This window comes from Argopecten irradians, chromosome 10, assembly GCF_041381155.1.
Source record: "Argopecten irradians isolate NY chromosome 10, Ai_NY, whole genome shotgun sequence".
NCBI classification, from domain to species: Eukaryota; Metazoa; Mollusca; class Bivalvia; order Pectinida; family Pectinidae; genus Argopecten; species Argopecten irradians.
The window spans coordinates 13447232-13465723 of NC_091143.1; the positions used below are offsets into that span (position 1 = coordinate 13447232).

The 18492-nt window shown below is 39.0% G+C and overlaps 1 protein-coding gene across 1 annotated transcript in view; it reads left to right on the forward strand.

Moving 5' to 3' along the window:
- LOC138332540 (serine-rich adhesin for platelets-like) overlaps positions 1–17805 on the forward strand; it is a 42199-nt gene extending 24394 nt beyond the window's left edge. The window contains exons 9-16 of the mRNA XM_069280544.1: positions 2959–3051; positions 7589–7699; positions 8160–8270; positions 9970–10189; positions 12136–12285; positions 12828–12910; positions 16694–16764; positions 17634–17805. Of these exons, the coding sequence (XP_069136645.1) occupies positions 2959–3051; positions 7589–7699; positions 8160–8270; positions 9970–10189; positions 12136–12285; positions 12828–12910; positions 16694–16764; positions 17634–17805 (1011 nt within the window). The remainder of the gene's footprint in view (positions 1–2958; positions 3052–7588; positions 7700–8159; positions 8271–9969; positions 10190–12135; positions 12286–12827; positions 12911–16693; positions 16765–17633) is intronic.
- Positions 17806–18492: the final 687 nt, after the last annotated feature.

Below are 18492 nucleotides of genomic sequence, written 5' to 3' on the forward strand. Positions count from 1 at the left end.
TCCTGTTCAATGTAGTTAGTATCTTTTGTATCCTACATACGAAACTTGCAGTAGTCATTGCACGCCGACTTTGCATGCTTTTATGTCTGCTCAACGAGATACTTGATGGGCACATGTCTGTGGTAGTCAACAATTACTCTGGTTGAACGAGACTACTCATGAATGGCGATTGTTGTAAGGAAGCATGGTATCTCCAACCGATCGCTTACTAAGGTACGTTACGTTAATAAATGAACATTGCAAATGCTTTAATTAGATGTTTGAGTCAGTGATTATACTAAAGTAATGATCTACCGCTGCTGATGTAAATCGTAACAGCGTCGAATACCTTTTGCAAATTCATTCATAAAATAACAAACCATACAATAACGTTAATCTGTCACCATGATGATTTCTAGGAAAATCGAAGTATCTTGAAACATATATCGCCGAGTTTCGCTAAAAATATATTGCAAAATTGAAAAATATTTGATTTCATTTTTAGAATGTCACAAATATTTTATTCAAATATCCGGAGGTCACGTAAAAGTCTATTCAAATACACGGAGTTGAAAAACAAAGATAAAGAAGGAAAAAATCGGACCGCAGAATTTTATGCAAATAACCTAAATATTCAAATAACTGTTATTCGATTATGTGGAGTCCTCTGTACAAAAAGATGTTGGCTTTCAATGTAAGCTTATACTTTGGCAGTTAACTGACGTCACTCATTGTAGTACAGCAAGATGTTGGCTTTCAATGCAAGCTTATACTTTGGCAGTTAACTGACGTCACTCATGTAGTACAGCAAGATGTTGGCTGTCAATGTAAACTTATACTTTGCCAGTAAACTGACGTCACACATTGTATTACAGCAAGATGTTGGCTTCAATGTAAACTTATACTTTGGCAGTTAACTGACGTCACTCATTGTAGTACAGCAAGATGTTGGCTTCCAATGTAAACTTATACTTTGGCAGTTAACTGACGTCACTCATTGAAGTACAGCAAGATGTTGGCTTCCAATGTAAACTTATACTTTGGCAGTTAACTGACGTCGCTCATTGTAGTACAGCAAGATGTTGGCTTTCAATGTAAGCTTATACTTTGGCAGTAAACTGGCGTCACACATTGTAGTACAACAAGATGTTGGCTGTCATTGTAAACTTATACTTTGCCAGTAAACTGACGTCACACATTGTAGTACAGCAAGATGTTGGCTTTCAATGTAAACTTATACTTTGGCAGTAAACTGACGTCACTCATTGTAGTACAGCAAGATGTTGGCTTTCAATGTAAGCTTATACTTTGGCAGTAAACTGACGTCACTCATTGTAGTACAACAAGATGTTGGCTGTCAATGTAAACTTATACTTTGGCAGTAAACTGACGTCACTCATTGTAGTACAGCAAGATGTTGGCTGTCAATGTAAGCTTATACTTTGGCAGTAAACTGACGTCACTCATTGTAGTACAGCAAGATGTTGGCTGTCAATGTAAACTTATACTTTGGCAGTAAACTGACGTCACACATTGTAGTACAGCAAGATGTTGGCTGTCAATGTAAGCTTATACTTTGGCAGTTAACTGACGTCACTCATTGGAGTACAGCAAGATGTCAACTGTCAATGTAAGCTTATACTTTGGCAGTAAACTGACGTCACTCATTGTAGTACAGCAAGATGTTGGCTGTCAATGTAAACTTATACTTTGGCAGTTAACTGACGTCACTCATTGGAGTACAGCAAGATGTCAACTGTCAATGTAAGCTTATACTTTGGCAGTTAACTGACGTCACTCATTGGAGTACAGCAAGATGTTGGCTGTCAATGTCCTATAGCATTAATAATAAACAAAATATAAAAACTATCAAGATCACTACAGATGGAGTGAAAGGAGGGTAGAGTTACTTCCCTTCATTTTAATCCGTCAGGACAGACAGAATGAAATAAAGTGAAGTATCTATAGTGTCAGGATGTATTTGGGCTCAGTGATGCAATGGGTATTCAGAACAGCAAGCATTCCATATTTAAAATGCTCGTAAGACAAGAAATTTGACAGGCAGGAAGCACTCTTGAAAGCACTCGCACAACAAAAAGTCACATGTGCTTGTCCCCAATTTCTCAAAAGAAACTGAAGTCAAATTTTTTTTTTTTTTTTTTATTTAAGTTTACTTAATGAGCTTTCTGACTTGAATAAGAATTTTTTGCTGCAAGAAATGATGGCCAGAAGCGAGCATCCACTATGTATACTACTTGTGAGTGCAAGACATCCCAAACATACCTCAAGTCTCATCTTTTAAAGAGAGGTGAAAGACAAGATTATAGATCCACGCCAAATACACATCAATTTCTGTTGATATGTTGCTCAAAAATGGAAGCAATTTGTGATTGTACCCTTTGGTCGCTTTAGAGGCTGAATAACTGAGCTGTATGTATGTTTAAAATATTTTAGATATTCAACCTCAATTATACTAACTTATTGATGGGCTAAATAAAAATAGTCCAAATGAACACAAAGTCTTTAACTTATACATCAGTCAAAAAAGGATCTAAAATTGAGCACACATATGTGGAAACTCATTTTTCAAAATATGTGAATGAAACCGATCCATCTTCGGTCTTCAGCCACATTGAGTGTGTATGCAGCCATTGTATGGGTACAGAGCCATTTTGAGTGGAACAGAACAGCTTTATTGAGGAAGAATTATAGTTAATTCTTTTAAATTATTAAGGAGTTTATTCACATTCTGTTTCAAATTACTGTCGTAAGAAACTGTGAAAAAAGTAGGAAAATTATAATGATAATATTTATTGCAAGAAATTGATAACAAGTAGAAGGAAAATAATTGTGATGAAATTTAATTAATTTTGAGAGCACTTAACAGTGCACGATTACTGAAATATCCAGGTGATCAATGGAAGAGACATCTATTATAATAATTCCCTTTGTTTATTTTACATGTTAATTGTTCTGTAGGTTAAGCACCGCATCATACAGATTGTGAGGCTGTTCCGTGCTAAAAAGTATCCTGTGTCCTGTGGAGCCGTCAATAAAGATTACAATGATGAGGTAGGTCTTTTAACCTCGTACGCGTGTCCTGTGGAGCTGTCAATAAAGAATACAATGATGAGGTAGGTCTTTTAACCTAGTACCCCGTGTCCTGTGGAGCCGTCAATAAAGAATACAATGATGAGGTAGGTCTTTTAACCTAGTACCCCGTGTCCTGTGGAGCTGTCAATAAAGAATACAATGATGAGGTAGGTCTTTTAACCTAGTACCCCGTGTCCTGTGGAGCTGTCAATAAAGAGTACAATGATGAGGTAGGTCTTTTAACCTAGTACCCTGTGTCCTGTGGAGCTGTCAATAAAGAATACAATGATGAGGTAGGCCTTTTAACCTAGTACCCGTGTCCTGTGGAGCCGTCAATAAAGAATACAATGATGAGGTAGGCCTTTTAACCTAGTACCCTGTGTCCTGTGGAGCTGTCAATAAAGAGTACAATGATGAGGTAGGTCTTTTAACCTAGTACCCTGTGTCCTGTGGAGCCGTCAATAAAGAATACAATGATGAGGTAGGTCTTTTAACCTAGTACCCCGTGTCCTGTGGAGTTGTCAATAAAGAGTACAATGATGAGGTAGGCCTTTTAACCTAGTACCCTGTGTCCTGTGGAGCTGTCAATAAAGAATACAATGATGAGGTAGGTCTTTTAACCGAGTACCCTGTGTCCTGTGGAGCTGTCAATAAAGAATACAATGATGAGGTAGGCCTTTTAACCTAGTACCCCGTGTCCTGTGGAACTGTCAATAAAGAGTACAATGATGAGGTAGGTCTTTTGACCTGAAACCCCGTGTCCTATAGAGCTGTCAATAAAGAGTACAATGATGAGGTAGGTCTTTTAACCTCGTACCCAGTGTCCTGTGGAGCTGTCAATAAAGAGTACAATGATGAGGTAGGTCTTTTAACCTAGTACCCCGTGTCCTGTGGAGCTGTCAATAAAGAATACAATGATGAGGTAGGTCTTTTAACCTAGTACCCTGTGTCCTGTGGAGCCGTCAATAAAGAATACAATGATGAGGTAGGTCTTTTAACCTAGTACCCCGTGTCCTGTGGAGCCGTCAATAAAGAATACAATGATGAGGTAGGTCTTTTAACCTAGTACCCCGTGTCCTGTGGAGCTGTCAATAAAGAATACAATGATGAGGTAGGTCTTTTAACCTCGTACCCTGTGTCCTGTGGAGCTGTCAATAAAGAATACAATGATGAGGTAGGTCTTTTAACCTAGTACCCCGTGTCCTGTGGAGCTGTCAATAAAGAGTACAATGATGAGGTAGGCCTTTTAACCTAGTACCCTGTGTCCTGTGGAACTGTCAATAAAGGGTACAATGATGTGGTAGGTCTTTTAACCTAGTACCCTGTGTCCTGTGGAGCTGTCAATAAAGAATACAATGATGAGGTAGGTCTTTTAACCTAGTACCCTGTGTCCTGTGGAGCTGTCAATAAAGAGTACAATGATGTGGTAGGTCTTTTAACCTAGTACCCAGTGTCCTGTGGAGCTGTCAATAAAGAATACAATGATGAGGTATGTTCTTTTAACCTAGTACCCTGTGTCCTGTGGAGCTGTCAATAAAGAGTACAATGATGTGGTAAGTCTTTTAACCTAGTACCATGTGTCCTGTGGAGCTGTCAATAAAAAGTTCAATGATGAGGTAAGTCTTTTAACCTCGTACCCTGTGTTCTGTGGAGCTGTCAATAAAGAGTTCAATGATGAGGTAAGTCTTTTAACCTAGTACCCCTTGTCCTGTGGAGCCGTCAATAAAGAGTTCAATGATGAGGTAGGCCTTTTAACCTAGTACCCTGTGTCCTGTAGAGCTGTCAATAAAGAGTTCAATGATGAGGTAGGCCTTTTAACCTAGTACCCTGTGTCAAGTGGAGCTGTCAATAAAGAGTACAATGATGAGGTAGGTCTTTTAACCTAGTACCCTGTGTCCTGTGGAGCTGTCAATAAAGAGTACAATGATGAGGTAGGTCTTTTAACCTAGTACCCCGTGTCCTGTGGAGCTGTCAATAAAGAATACAATGATGAGGTAGGTCTTTTAACCTAGTACCCTGTGTCCTGTGGAGCTGTCAATAAAGACTACAATGATGAGGTAGGCCTTTTAACCTAGTACCCTGTGTCCTGTGGAGCCGTCAATAAAGAATACAATGATGAGGTAGGTCTTTTAACCTAGTACCCTGTGTCCTGTTGAGCCGTCAATAAAGAATACAATGATGAGGTAGGTCTTTTAACCTAGTACCCCGTGTCCTGTGGAGCTGTCATTAAAGAATACAATGATGAGGTAGGTCTTTTAACCTAGTACCCTGTGTCCTGTGGAGCTGTCAATAAAGAATACAATGATGAGGTAGGTCTTTTAATCTAGTGCCCGTGTCCTGTGGAGCCGTCAATAAAGATTACAATGATGAGGTAGGTCTTTTAACCTCGTACCCGTGTCCTGTGGAGCTGTCAATAAAGAATACAATGATGAGGTAGGTCTTTTAACCTAGTACCCCGTGTCCTGTGGAGCCGTCAATAAAGAATACAATAATGAGGTAGGTCTTTTAACCTAGTACCCCGTGTCCTGTGGAGCTGTCAATAAAGAATACAATGATGAGGTAGGCCTTTTAACCTAGTACCCCGTGTCCTGTGGAACTGTCAATAAAGAGTACAATGATGAGGTAGGTCTTTTGACCTGGTACCCCATGTCCTGTGGAGCTGTCAATAAAGAATACAATGATGAGGTAGGCCTTTTAACCTAGTACCCTGTGTCCTGTGGAGCTGTCAATAAAGAGTACAATGATGAGGTAGGTCTTTTAACCTCGTACCCAGTGTCCTGTGGAGCTGTCAATAAAGAATACAATGATGAGGTAGGTCTTTTAACCTAGTACCCCGTGTCCTGTGGAGCTGTCAATAAAGACTACTATGATGAGGTAGGCCTTTTAACCTAGTACCCTGTGTCCTGTGGAGCCGTCAATAAAGAATACAATGATGAGGTAGGTCTTTTAACCTAGTACCCCGTGTCCTGTGGAGCCGTCAATAAAGAATACAATGATGAGGTAGGTCTTTTAACCTAGTACCCCGTGTCCTGTGGAGCTGTCAATAAAGAATACAATGATGAGGTAGGTCTTTTAACCTAGTACCCCGTGTCCTGTGGAGCTGTCAATAAAGAATACAATGATGAGGTAGGTCTTTTAACCTAGTACCCCGTGTCCTGTGGAGCTGTCAATAAAGAGTACAATGATGAGGTAGGTCTTAACCTAGTACCCTGTGTCCTGTGGAGCTGTCAATAAAGAGTACAATGATGAGGTAGGCCTTTTAACCTAGTACCCCGTGTCCTGTGGAGCTGTCAATAAAGAATACAATGATGAGGTAGGTCTTTTGACCTGGTACCCCATGTCCTGTGGAGCTGTCAATAAAGAGTACAATGATGAGGTAGGTCTTTTAACCTAGTACCCCGTGTCCTGTGGAGCCGTCAATAAAGAATACAATGATGAGGTAGGTCTTTTAACCTAGTACCCCGTGTCCTGTGGAGCTGTCAATAAAGAGTACAATGATGAGGTAGGTCTTTTAACCTAGTACCCTGTGTCCTGTGGAGCCGTCAATAAAGAATACAATGATGAGGTAGGTCTTTTAACCTAGTACCCCGTGTCCTGTGGAGCCGTCAATAAAGAATACAATGATGAGGTAGGTCTTTTAACCTAGTACCCCGTGTCCTGTGGAGCCGTCAATAAAGAATACAATGATGAGGTAGGTCTTTTAACCTAGTACCCCGTGTCCTGTGGAGCTGTCAATAAAGAGTACAATGATGAGGTAGGTCTTTTAACCTAGTACACCGCATGCCGAATGAAGTTTTTACAGAGATTTAATTTTGCATTACCATAATTATTCGACCGCAAATAAGACCCCCCCCCCCACCTATTTTGACACATTTTCAGACTTAGGGGGGATGTCTTCAAATAAGACCCACACCTATTTTCCCGTTTATTGGATGATGGATTTGAGCATGGAGTAAATTAAAAATGTCATCGAAATGATTGTGTACCAGGACTTATTTTTGTTTGTTTTATTGGCATAGAAAAATCACGTAGTAAACAACAGTTTGTGTGCTTGTTATTTTTGTCATTCAATTTAAGTTAATTCAAGGGTGTTTTATTTTAGTCATCAATTACTATGAATTGTGGACATTGCTCATGTTTAATTGTAGGTGACCAAATACGCCGATATATGTTTCCATAAACACTTAATGTCAACACGTTTAAGTGTTCGTACTGCTTGTCATTTTTTACATGAATTGGCAGAGATTCGTATTTGACCGCATATAAGACCCCCCACCACTTTTGACCTTTATTTCTTCTCTGGGAGGGGTGTCTTATTTGTGGTCGAATACGGTATAGACATATTAGGTTTTACTTTACTTTACAATTTCTCTGCGATTTATTTTCATGATTTTTTTTTACACAATTTCATGCAATAATAAGTTGATTATAGTATTCATGTGAATCAAAATCTTACTAAGTGTATGTACAGTTAATTGATTCTGTGTATATGAATGTTTGTTTTGTTGGTTTTCAGGGTTTGATAGACGATATTTCTGCTATCGGGGGTGGGTCAAAGATTGAGTTGCTCAGGCAGCCTCAAAGTTTAGCTCAGGCGAAAATTCTAGGAAGATATTACTTATATCAAGTAAGTCGTTTAGAAGATATCAAGTTTATCATTAATTAGTAAATATTGCTTATATAAAGAAAGTTGTGTGAAAGATATTGATTCTATCAAGAAGTATGAAAGGCATTAAGCAAAAAATCAATTAAATCTGAATTTATTGAGTATTAAATCATTTTGATAATGAAGCATGATAGAAATAGATGCATATTTATAAAAAAAAAAATCATAAGCATGGATAGGAATTGATGCATATTTTTATGGAAAGCTAGAATATATTGAAATACATTATGTACTTTTTATTTGAAATACATTATAATTCTTGCTCACCTGTTCATTGCTGTTTCCTTGATTATATCAAAATTCAATCTGAATAAATTAAACAGATTTTCAATTCTACCATAGACTTCAATATATCCAGGTTCAACTGTATGATTTTATTTATGACATTGATGTTGCTAAGTTTGGTACTTTTCCTTAACAGACTATAGTAGCTCAGGTAAAGCACGACTTTGATGAAAGTGGAGGTTTGGCAGATCCCAGTAGAATCCTAATGGATGTCACCTCAAACAAATCCCTGGACCGGAGAGATAGGGTACGTCCTTAAAAAGCAAGGTCGGGTAAGGGTAAGGGACAAGGTCTTCAACAAGAAAGGTCGGTAAGGGGTAAAGCATAATTTAACAGTGTTCTCAACCAGAGAGGTATGGTAAAACTTATAGGGCCTCAGTCATACAAAGACATTTATCAGAGAAATGAAACTTTATACTAGAGCAGGTTGGAATCTTTTATCTCAGAACCAATGTTTATAAACTGGAGTTTGGGTTAACGATTCACATGCTAGTTTATTTTAAGGTCAGAATGAATTTGTCCTCTTTCAAGGTAGCTGTTACAGGCGTGCTACCCCAACTGAGAACGACGCGTGTATATAAACCCCTACCGCTCTGCCGCTGACTTGTATCGATGTATTGAATGAGTGTAGCTAGTTATTTATAGACTCGAGTACTATCGCCAATCCACAGGTAAATCGCGGGCGCTCTGGCTGTACATTAGCTGTACCAAACACAATCGTAATTGTTACAAATACCGTAACTTGTGTAACTTACACACCAGTGTACTTTGCACATGTGTTTTTTCTTAGGGCTGAAAATGCTGAAAAAAATCTACTATTGGTATATTTTGCGCATTCAAAAATTTTGGGGAAAACGATGTCCGGGGAACCACAAATTCAATAACATAAAGGTGGTAATTTCATTGCAAAACATTCACAATAAATGCTTGACAACTTGCACAAAGAAGTGTTGTATTTAGAAGAAATAACATAATATAATTGCATTGTGTTTGTTTTCTTTTACTGGCCACCGTAACTGAACCAGTGAAATATATCTTGCAGAACATGTCAAAAACATTGGCAGTCCGCCGTACTCCGTACACATGTCAATGTCTGGAGATATTACACATGAATAGTTATCAGAACTATTTGATAATATTATAATCTAGTTACTTAAAATTGCCACAACAAGTTATAAGTGTGTTTGAGATCATTAACAAACTTCACATAAGAGCAATTGGATAGCAGATACGTTGGCTTGCAATAATCAATCCCTACTTGTACGGCACCAGATCCAAACTGATGGCTAAATGCCACTAACCTTGTATGGCTAAATGCCACTAACCTTGTAGCTTCTCAGTTTTGCTGTAATAATATTACAAACCACTTATTGAAAATCCTAAATAAATCCCACTTGTGTTTTGACTTTTTGCACACGGCCTGCAGCCGGGACATGGTATGTCGGTTCCCTACGTAATGAGCATTGCTAGAAATATGAAGATTTGTCATGTGCAATTTTGCTAGAAATATGAAGATTTGTTAAAATATCTAAAATAAAGAAATACTAGTCAAGTGAATGTTGATGCAATTTAAAGAATATTTGTTTTGTTTTTAAGTAGATACACACGCATTGTTGACAATATATAGATCGGTTAAGCTAACTAGCCATTCAGTTTCGTTAAGAGGCCGGAGCGTAGCATCCAGTACCAATTTACCTGTGGATTTGAAGACAGTACTCGAGTCTATAAATAACACGGCTACAGTACACTCATTCATTACATCGATACAAGTCAGCGGTAGAGCGGTAGGGGTTTATATACACGCGTCGTTCTCAGTTGGGGAAGCACGGCTGTAATGTATCAGGCTTTCAAACCTGAATTCTGTGTATTGGATTGATTTGACTTGGTCATTTTGTTGTGTTTCCATGATGATTTTATGAGATTTTGCTGTTTCCATGACCATACAGGAGGAATTGGTTAAAATGCTGCACTCACATGACATTGTGGCAAAATTTGACGAGAGTGTAGATGCAGAGGAATCTGACGATGAGGTTCTGAAAGGTTACACGTTTCAAGATCTAGCACACATGCCACTTATTGGAACACGTGTGAAGAAGGGGCCACAGTGGAAACTAGGGATGCCTGATCCAGGAGGTCTAGGCACGGTGGTGGCACATGCTTCTGAAGGTACATTCTATGTAGTACATATTCTTATTTTCATGGCAATTTGATTTCGCGTTTTTAAGATTAACAAGTGATTCACAAAGATTTAATTTCACAATCAAGATTTTGGTTCTACTAAATCAGAAAGAGTGATTTGGGTAGTTATGGGCAAAAGTTGCATTAGTCCAAGAGCAAGGGCCAGGGTTCGGCATACAAGACATCTGACCACAATGTGTAATGGCGGTCAGTGAGCGAGTTTGAACACTTTAATTCACACACATTTCAACATCATGGACTTTTCTGGCGCAGTAAAAAAAAACTAATCTAACTTCCATCAGAACTGGTTTGTTTCCGATATACAGTCAAACCTGTCTATAACGACCACTGAAGGGGAGACAGAAAAACGGACACTATAGACAGGTTGCCTTTATAGACAGGTTGGGGCTTTTGTGCCAACCAGAGAGTCAGTAAATAAAACAGAAGTATATTTATGCAAAACAATCCTGCTATTGGATATTTATATATTAATTACATGCATTATTTAAAAACTAATTGTGTCAATATATTTCTGTGATTTGTGTTCGTTTTATTTTTTAATGTTTGGATGGGGCTCTCAAATGCAAGCGGAAATTTTGATCATAACAAAATCAACTCGTTTTGATACACACTAGTAGTAGATTTTTTCAGCTATAAACAAAATAATCATCTTATAACTGTCTTGACTAGGCCTGGAATTATCTGTGCAAGATTAATTTCGGAAAATGTATGCGTGTAATATTTTGTACAACACTTTCTCGTCGGCAAGTCGTATGTAATGTTGCCGTGTAACCAGTTGACGGATTAATCTCGGGACGTGAAAGATCGATTTGGAGGCATTTTCTCACAATATATAGCTTCAAACTATTAAAATCACAATGCAGGTTCACATATGAACTTTCGGTAGCATTTCTACCAAGTAATGGGACCGTATCTTTTTTTATAAACACACCGAGAATACCCGGCTTACATCAGGCGATAATCCGACTGACTCTATAATCATGAAGATATCGAACGTAAATTTATAGGCCTAATTTGAAATAGGTTAAGTACAGACCATTTCTTAGTAGTATTATAATGCTAATTATTGACAATGAATAACGGAGCACATTAAATAAATCGGCATGTTTTATTTTGCCTACCGTATCATGGCTTCAAAATCACGCTTTACGAGTGATCTTTTCATGCACATGGCGTTCGCGACCAAACATAATTTCAGTCTTTGATAGGCATAAACGGTTGTTAAAACTTCCATCTTCAAGTCGGCAAATATATTTGTACCTCAAATGTTACGACTGCTAGGTTATGAACCATACAGTCCTGTATAAACAATTCATAGCTTGGGCTTCAGCAATGGCTGCCATTTGCTTACTAAGGGAGTTAATTATCGGAAGAAGGTCATAGGGACGCTACTACACACACACTGTACTCTTTGTTTCTTCTGTGGGTGGGGGGTCTTATTTGCGGTGAAATACAGTAACTTATAGAAGAGGGGTTCACTTTACAAGGGAGGGGGAGGGGGGTGTTGGCATTTTCACCATAATGACATTTTGACCCTGGGGTCATTTTTATCTTAGAGGACAATATCCCATACTACACGTTAATGTCAATGACTAATAATGCATTTTTGCCCAACAAAAATAAGAATTCTCTTCGCATGACTATTTCCTCATTGATATACAGTACAAATTTCTTGTATGGCTATTGGGAAAACTCAGTAGACAAGAGGTGCACTATGTGATCAGTACACAATTAGCCATACTATAGGTATATGTCACTTTTTGTCCGTGATTCTACACTCATCTCAGGATATTGGAGGGCCATTCCTGTTGTACCATTCTATATCTACCACAAAAAACATCAGAACTACTTCATTATTTTCATGATTTTGTATGACTTAAATAGAGGTTGTATAAATTTAATCTGTCTTGTAGGTGTCGTAGTGGTCAAGTGGGACCGTGGTAAGGTTGATCGTTATCAGTATCGGACAGATTGCCAGGAGGTGACACTACCAGGGGAAACTGCCCAGCCCCGTCAGCTCCGGTCAGGACAGGATATTGATGTTGGATGCTGGGTAAAACGAGGTAACTTTTGGTGATTCTGAAGGAATGTTTTAGCTCACCTACCCAAAAGGCTTGTGAGCTTATGCCATAGTGCAACATCCATTGTATGGCCATACAGTATCAAAGTTTTCCTTTAAACAATTTCTTCTCCAAATGTAGGAGGCCTAGGGAACTGATACTAGGCCTATAGTATGCTGGGATGAAGGGCTACCAGATTTGATAAAACAAATGAACTTGACCTTCATTCAAGGTCACAGGGGCTAAATATAAAGGCTAAATCTTGTCAATAATGAAGAACTACAGACCTGATATTGGGCCCGTAGTATGTTGAATTAAAGTGTAACCAAGTTTGTTTAAATTAAACTTTACCTGGGTCATACATAGACAATCTCATTGACTTACTGATGTCTTTAGTATGCATCGTGATTACCAGGTAAGTGATTCAGGCCCATTGGGCCCTTGTTTGTGACAGGAGTAGTTTATGATGGTACTAACAACATGTTTGTGGCAAGTTTTGATTTTAGATGTTTGTGTAGTTTGTAATTTCTGAAATCTTTGGACAGGTCCACAGTGGAGTAAAGGTGATGAAGATGGTCAAGCTTCCCATGGAGTGGTCATCAGGCGCCATAGAAACCAGTCAGTCACGGTGAGTCACCATCGTTTTGCTTTAGTTTGATTGGAGCAACATCCTTTTGCATTGTTAGGGTCATTTAAGGACATGCCAGGTTTAGGAGGTGGGTGGACAAAGCCAGTCTACAGCCAGCACCCACATGGGATTCAAACTTGTGACCCTTAGGTGGAGGGCATGCGGTAATATATCGGGATATCTAAACCACTATGGCCTTGTGGTCTGGTCATGTTTATTCCCTGTTCTGTCTCTATACTAGTTTAATCTGTGTGATGATATTTGATATCAGAATCATATGTTGTCCAACAGAAACATTTGTTCTATTCCAAACTACGTCATAACAACCTGATTTCACGTTTCTATTCCTAATGAACTTTAAGACAGTCATATAGTTCGTCTTTATCTGCCCATAGCATTTTCTCAGTAATTAAAACCGTATTTGACCTAAACAGGACGCCTGCTGTAATAAGGGCGCCCCTGCCTTTTTTTCTTAAAAAAAAAACCAAGAACGTATAAATCCTTGAAAAAAATAAAATGAAATGCTGCAGTGTCCAGCTATCTTGTATGATTTTTTTTAATAAACAACACACTTACCTTTTTTTAGAATTTTATATCCTATCCAATTTTCAGAATAAGATAACAGCCATATATTTATATTTACACTTGCTAGGCTTGGTCACTATATGTAAGTACTAGCCGATTTTGTTTACCATAACTGCATGGTAACATTGAACTTTGAACTTGCGTATGAAAATGTTCTGTGCAACGTAAAAGGACTACTTTTTTTAAAAAGAAACACATGGCTTTGTTTACATTTTGACGCAACATTACATATATATTGTTGTTTTTTCATGGGATTTTGGAAGAATGTAAACAAAATAATACATGTTTTATATTTATATATGATTCAAACAATTTTTAAATTAACAATTTTATAAAGAAACGGAAAAATATCCCGACCGGGGCGACGTGCTTTCATTTTTGTTAAAAATGATGAGTGTCAAATGAAAACATTACCTCTGTGCCTATGTTCGTCCTACGATCGAGTCTTTGAGGTGGACGGGTGTGAGATCCTCTGATAGAGGTCAGTTATAAACATATCCTCTTGTCTTTGTTCTTTGAGAATTTAATCATGTGTATTATAAAACATGCACCGCTAATAATCCACGTGTTGACAGTTACGCGTCACCACAAATACATTGTATCCATCGAATACAAGTGAATTTGTTTCATCTATCGATGGCGATATGAGCGTAGATTATATAATCACATGGCTCCCAAGGATGTAATATCGTCAAGTCAGACGACATCTCAAACACATTGAGCTACTTGAAAATCGGTGTTTTGACAACTCCAGTGTGTAAGCGTGCGTCAGCTTCGCCTCGCTGCACAATAACGGTCACCGAGTACACACATGTGACCGTGTACAAATTCTTTATGTTATTACGCTATATACTAACTTTTAGCAAAATTGAATATATATTTAAAGTTCTGATCTGATTAAATCAAATTATCTTTGAAATTGACTTTGTTTGTCATGTTTATTTTACAATAAAATATTGAACTTTTTGTCGTCGCGGATGAATAATTCTACCTTATGTGAAGAGTCATCATTCGCTGTTCAATTGAGTAAGCTCCTCCCACTTTTGACCGACTTTTATTGAATAATTACGTCACATTCAAATGACGATTTTATTGCATAAAATATAAATGAAAAAAGTCATGTGAGTGTAAATATAGGGATTGGATTTCGCTTTTATGTTAACCATGCTTGTATGGAGCAATTCCTCTAAGAATATATTCAATATGGGGCGCTAACGCGCCCCATAGAATATATTCTTAGAGGAATTGCTCCATACAAGCATGGTTAACATAAAAGCGCAATCCAATCCCTATATATCCAATTTTCAGAATAAGATAACAGCCATATATATATCCGATATTAGATAGTTTGAATGTCAATGACCTGGACTGGCACAGTCGTAGTAGTCGTCAGCCATATCATCTATATCACTGTTAGAGTTGCTGCTTTCAGATAGCTCAATGTTAAATTGTACACATTCATAAACTGCTTGAGCAACATCAACAACGCTCTGATTAAAACCTTCAAACATTGGTTCATCATGACAGCTGACTGGTTGACACATTCCCTTTCACTCCAGTATTCTGTCTAGACAACAGGGTCCACGTGCTAGAAAACATTAAAGGAAACGCCGGGAAAAATGCTATATTCATTTTTTAGCTCTCCTGGCCCGAAGGGCCTGTGAGCTTATGTCATGGGGTGGTGTCCGTCGTCCGCCTGTCTGTCCATCAACATTTCCTTTCTGCATGGATTGTAATCAAATTTGGCCCCAAACATCCTTGGGGGAAGGGGAACAGAACTTTTATAAATTTTGGCTCTGACCCCCCGGGGGCAGGAGGGGCAGGGCCCAATAGGGGAATTTGAGGTAAATCCTATAAATTGCTACTTGTTCTAGAATTTTGCATGAATTGTCACTAAATTTGGCCACAAACATCCTTGGGGGAAGGGGAACAGAACATGTATAAATTTTGGCTCTGACCCCCAGGGGGCAGGAGGAGCGGGGCCGTATTTTGAGAAGTAAAGGTAATAAAGGTAAAGGTAATGATTCTATAAATCGCTACTTATCCTAGAGTTCTGCATGGATTATGACCAAATATGGCCACAAACATCCTTGGTGGAAGGGGAACAGAACTTGTATAAATTTTGGCTCTGACCCCCAGGGGGCAGGAGGGGCGTGGCCCAATAGGGGAAATAAATTCTATAAATCGCTACTTGTTCTAGAGTTCAGTATGGATTGTGACCAAATTTAGCCACAAACATCCTTGGAGGAAGAGGAACAGAACTTGTATAGATTAGGGGAAAAAGAAGTAAATCCTATATCTCTACTTGTCTTAAGAGTTCTGCATGGATTGTGACCAAATTTGGCCACAACCATCCTTGGAGGAAGAGGAACAGAGTTTGTATGAATTTTTGCTCTGACCCCCTGGGGGCAGGAGGGATGGGGCCCATTAAAAGAATTAGAGGTAAATATTCAAATTCCTTCAGAAAAGAAACAATGAACCTGTATCCAGAACATTACTTGGCATTACAAACCAGGTGAGCGATACAGGCCCTCTGGGCCTCTTGTAAAGTTTGAGGCAGTTCCCTTTGAAGTGACGACTGTCTAGCTGCAAGTTTTTGGTCTATAGTCTGTTTCAGATAACTTTAGAAATAATGAACTTCATAAGGGCATCGCCAGTTACCCTGCGCCCTGCACCCTCTGTAGGTCAAATATGGTATTTTCACAGTTTCTGATCACAGAATACATAACCACAATAAAAAATAAGTTGGAGGTTTTAGTGAAATGGTAGATAAATATGGCCAAAGTTTCATCTTATTAATATTAAACACTTACAATGATTTATAAATACAACAGTTATGCATTGTACAAATTCCCTTTTAAAGCATTTTTAGCTCACTTAGCCTGAAGGCCAGAAACATCCTTGGAGGAAGGGGAACAGAGTTTGTATAAATTATGGTTCTGACCTCCTGCGGCACAGGAGGGGTGGGGCCCAATAGGGGAAATAGAGAAAAAATCTTTAAATTGCTACTAGTCATGGAGTTTTACCTGGAAGCAAATTTGGTCAAACACATCCTTTGGAGAAGGGGAACAAAATTTGTATTAATTTTGGCTCTGACCCCCTTTAGCAGAAAAGTGGGGCCCAATCGGGATATTAGAGTTGAAACTTTTTATTTCAATCATTTTGCAATTGTGTTTTTATGACTTTTGTGATTTGCAGGTGAAATGGCCAATCGGCATCGTCGAGAGATACAAGTGTGGACAAGATGGAATCATGGAGGTAGAAGCTACGTAAGTAATTCTACCAACTCTAATACTTCATAATAATATATAGTTTAAAAAAATGATAACTAAGGCAATCTAATTTTGCATGTGATCAAAATTTGCGTTAGCTCGGTCATTAGGACATGTCAGGTTTATTGGAAAGCCAGAGTACCTGGAAATAAACCACCGACCTGACAACTGCCAGGGGGAATAGAATAGGCCTGTTTGTCTACAAATCTTGTCTAAAATACTCCTCTCAAAACTCAGTTGATTACTTTGATGAAGCTTCACTGTAATAATAAGCACCGTGACTGTCTTTTAGTTGCCATGGTTACCAGGTGACTATACACAGGTGTTGTAAAATGGCCCATAACTTATTAGTGTTTGAATCAATTTCAATTTGTTCAAAGTTTGATGTAACAAAATTGTAAAATTGTCCTGATTTACCTGAAAATTGCTATATAAGGGTTTTAAAAAGTGACAGTATGATATATAGTTGTCATGGTTGCCACATGACATGTTATAATGAACATAAACAGTTCCTGCTAATTTCTGTAACTCTAGCTCTCTGGCTTCATAGAAATCTGGTTTGGTTTGTTTATGATGTTTAACAGTCAGGAGATGGGCTACATGTAGGAGGTAGAGGAAAGTCAGGGAAAAAACACGAACCTGCAGTCCGTACCTGCCAACATCCCCTCTTGGAGTTCAAATTTATGACCCAGAGGTGGGAGGCGAGTGAAATATGTCGTGGCATCTAAACCACTCGAACACCTCAGCGCCTAAAAATCTGGCATATCCTACAACAAATGTAAACCAACATTTCTTCTGATTGGGACAATAATCTTGAATTGTTCTCATCTGTATATATGACTGTATCATTGTGTTTTTCCTAACAGAACCTACGTCCCTCCAGGAACACAACCTCAATCACATAGTCAAGATTTACCTACCCCTACCAGTACTGGGGCTGGAGCAACATCAGGGACTTCTGACACAGGTGAGTCAAGAGTTACCTTCCCCTACCAATACTGGGGCTGGAGTACCATCAGGGACATCTGTGACAGGTAAGTCAAGAGTTACCTACCCCTACCGATACCGGGGCTGGAGCCACATCAGGGACTTCTGTGACAGGTAAGTCAAGAGTTACCTACCCCTACCAATACTGGGGCTGGAGCCACATCAGGGACATCTGTGACATGTAAGTCAAGAGTTACCTACCCCTACCAATACTGGGGCTGGAGTACCATCAGGGACATCTGTGACAGGTAAGTCAAGAGTTACCTACCCCTACCAATACTGGGGCTGGAGTACCATCAGGGACATCTGTGACAGGTAAGTCAAGAGTTACCTACCCCTACCAATACTGGGGCTGGAGCCACATCAGGGACATCTGTGACATGTAAGTCAAGAGTTACCTACCCCTACCAATACTGGGGCTGGAGCCACATCAGGGACATCTGTGACAGGTAAGTCAAGAGTTACCTACCCCTACCAATACTGGGGCTGGAGTACCATCAGGGACATCTGTGACAGGTAAGTCAAGAGTTACCTACCCCTACCAATACTGGGGCTGGAGTACCATCAGGGACATCTGTGACAGGTAAGTCAAGAGTTACCTACCCCTACCAATACTGGGGCTGGAGCCACATCAGGGACATCTGTGACAGGTAAGTCAAGAGTTACCTACCCCTACCAATACTGGGGCTGGAGCCACATCAGGGACATCTGTGACAGGTAAGTCAAGAGTTACCTACC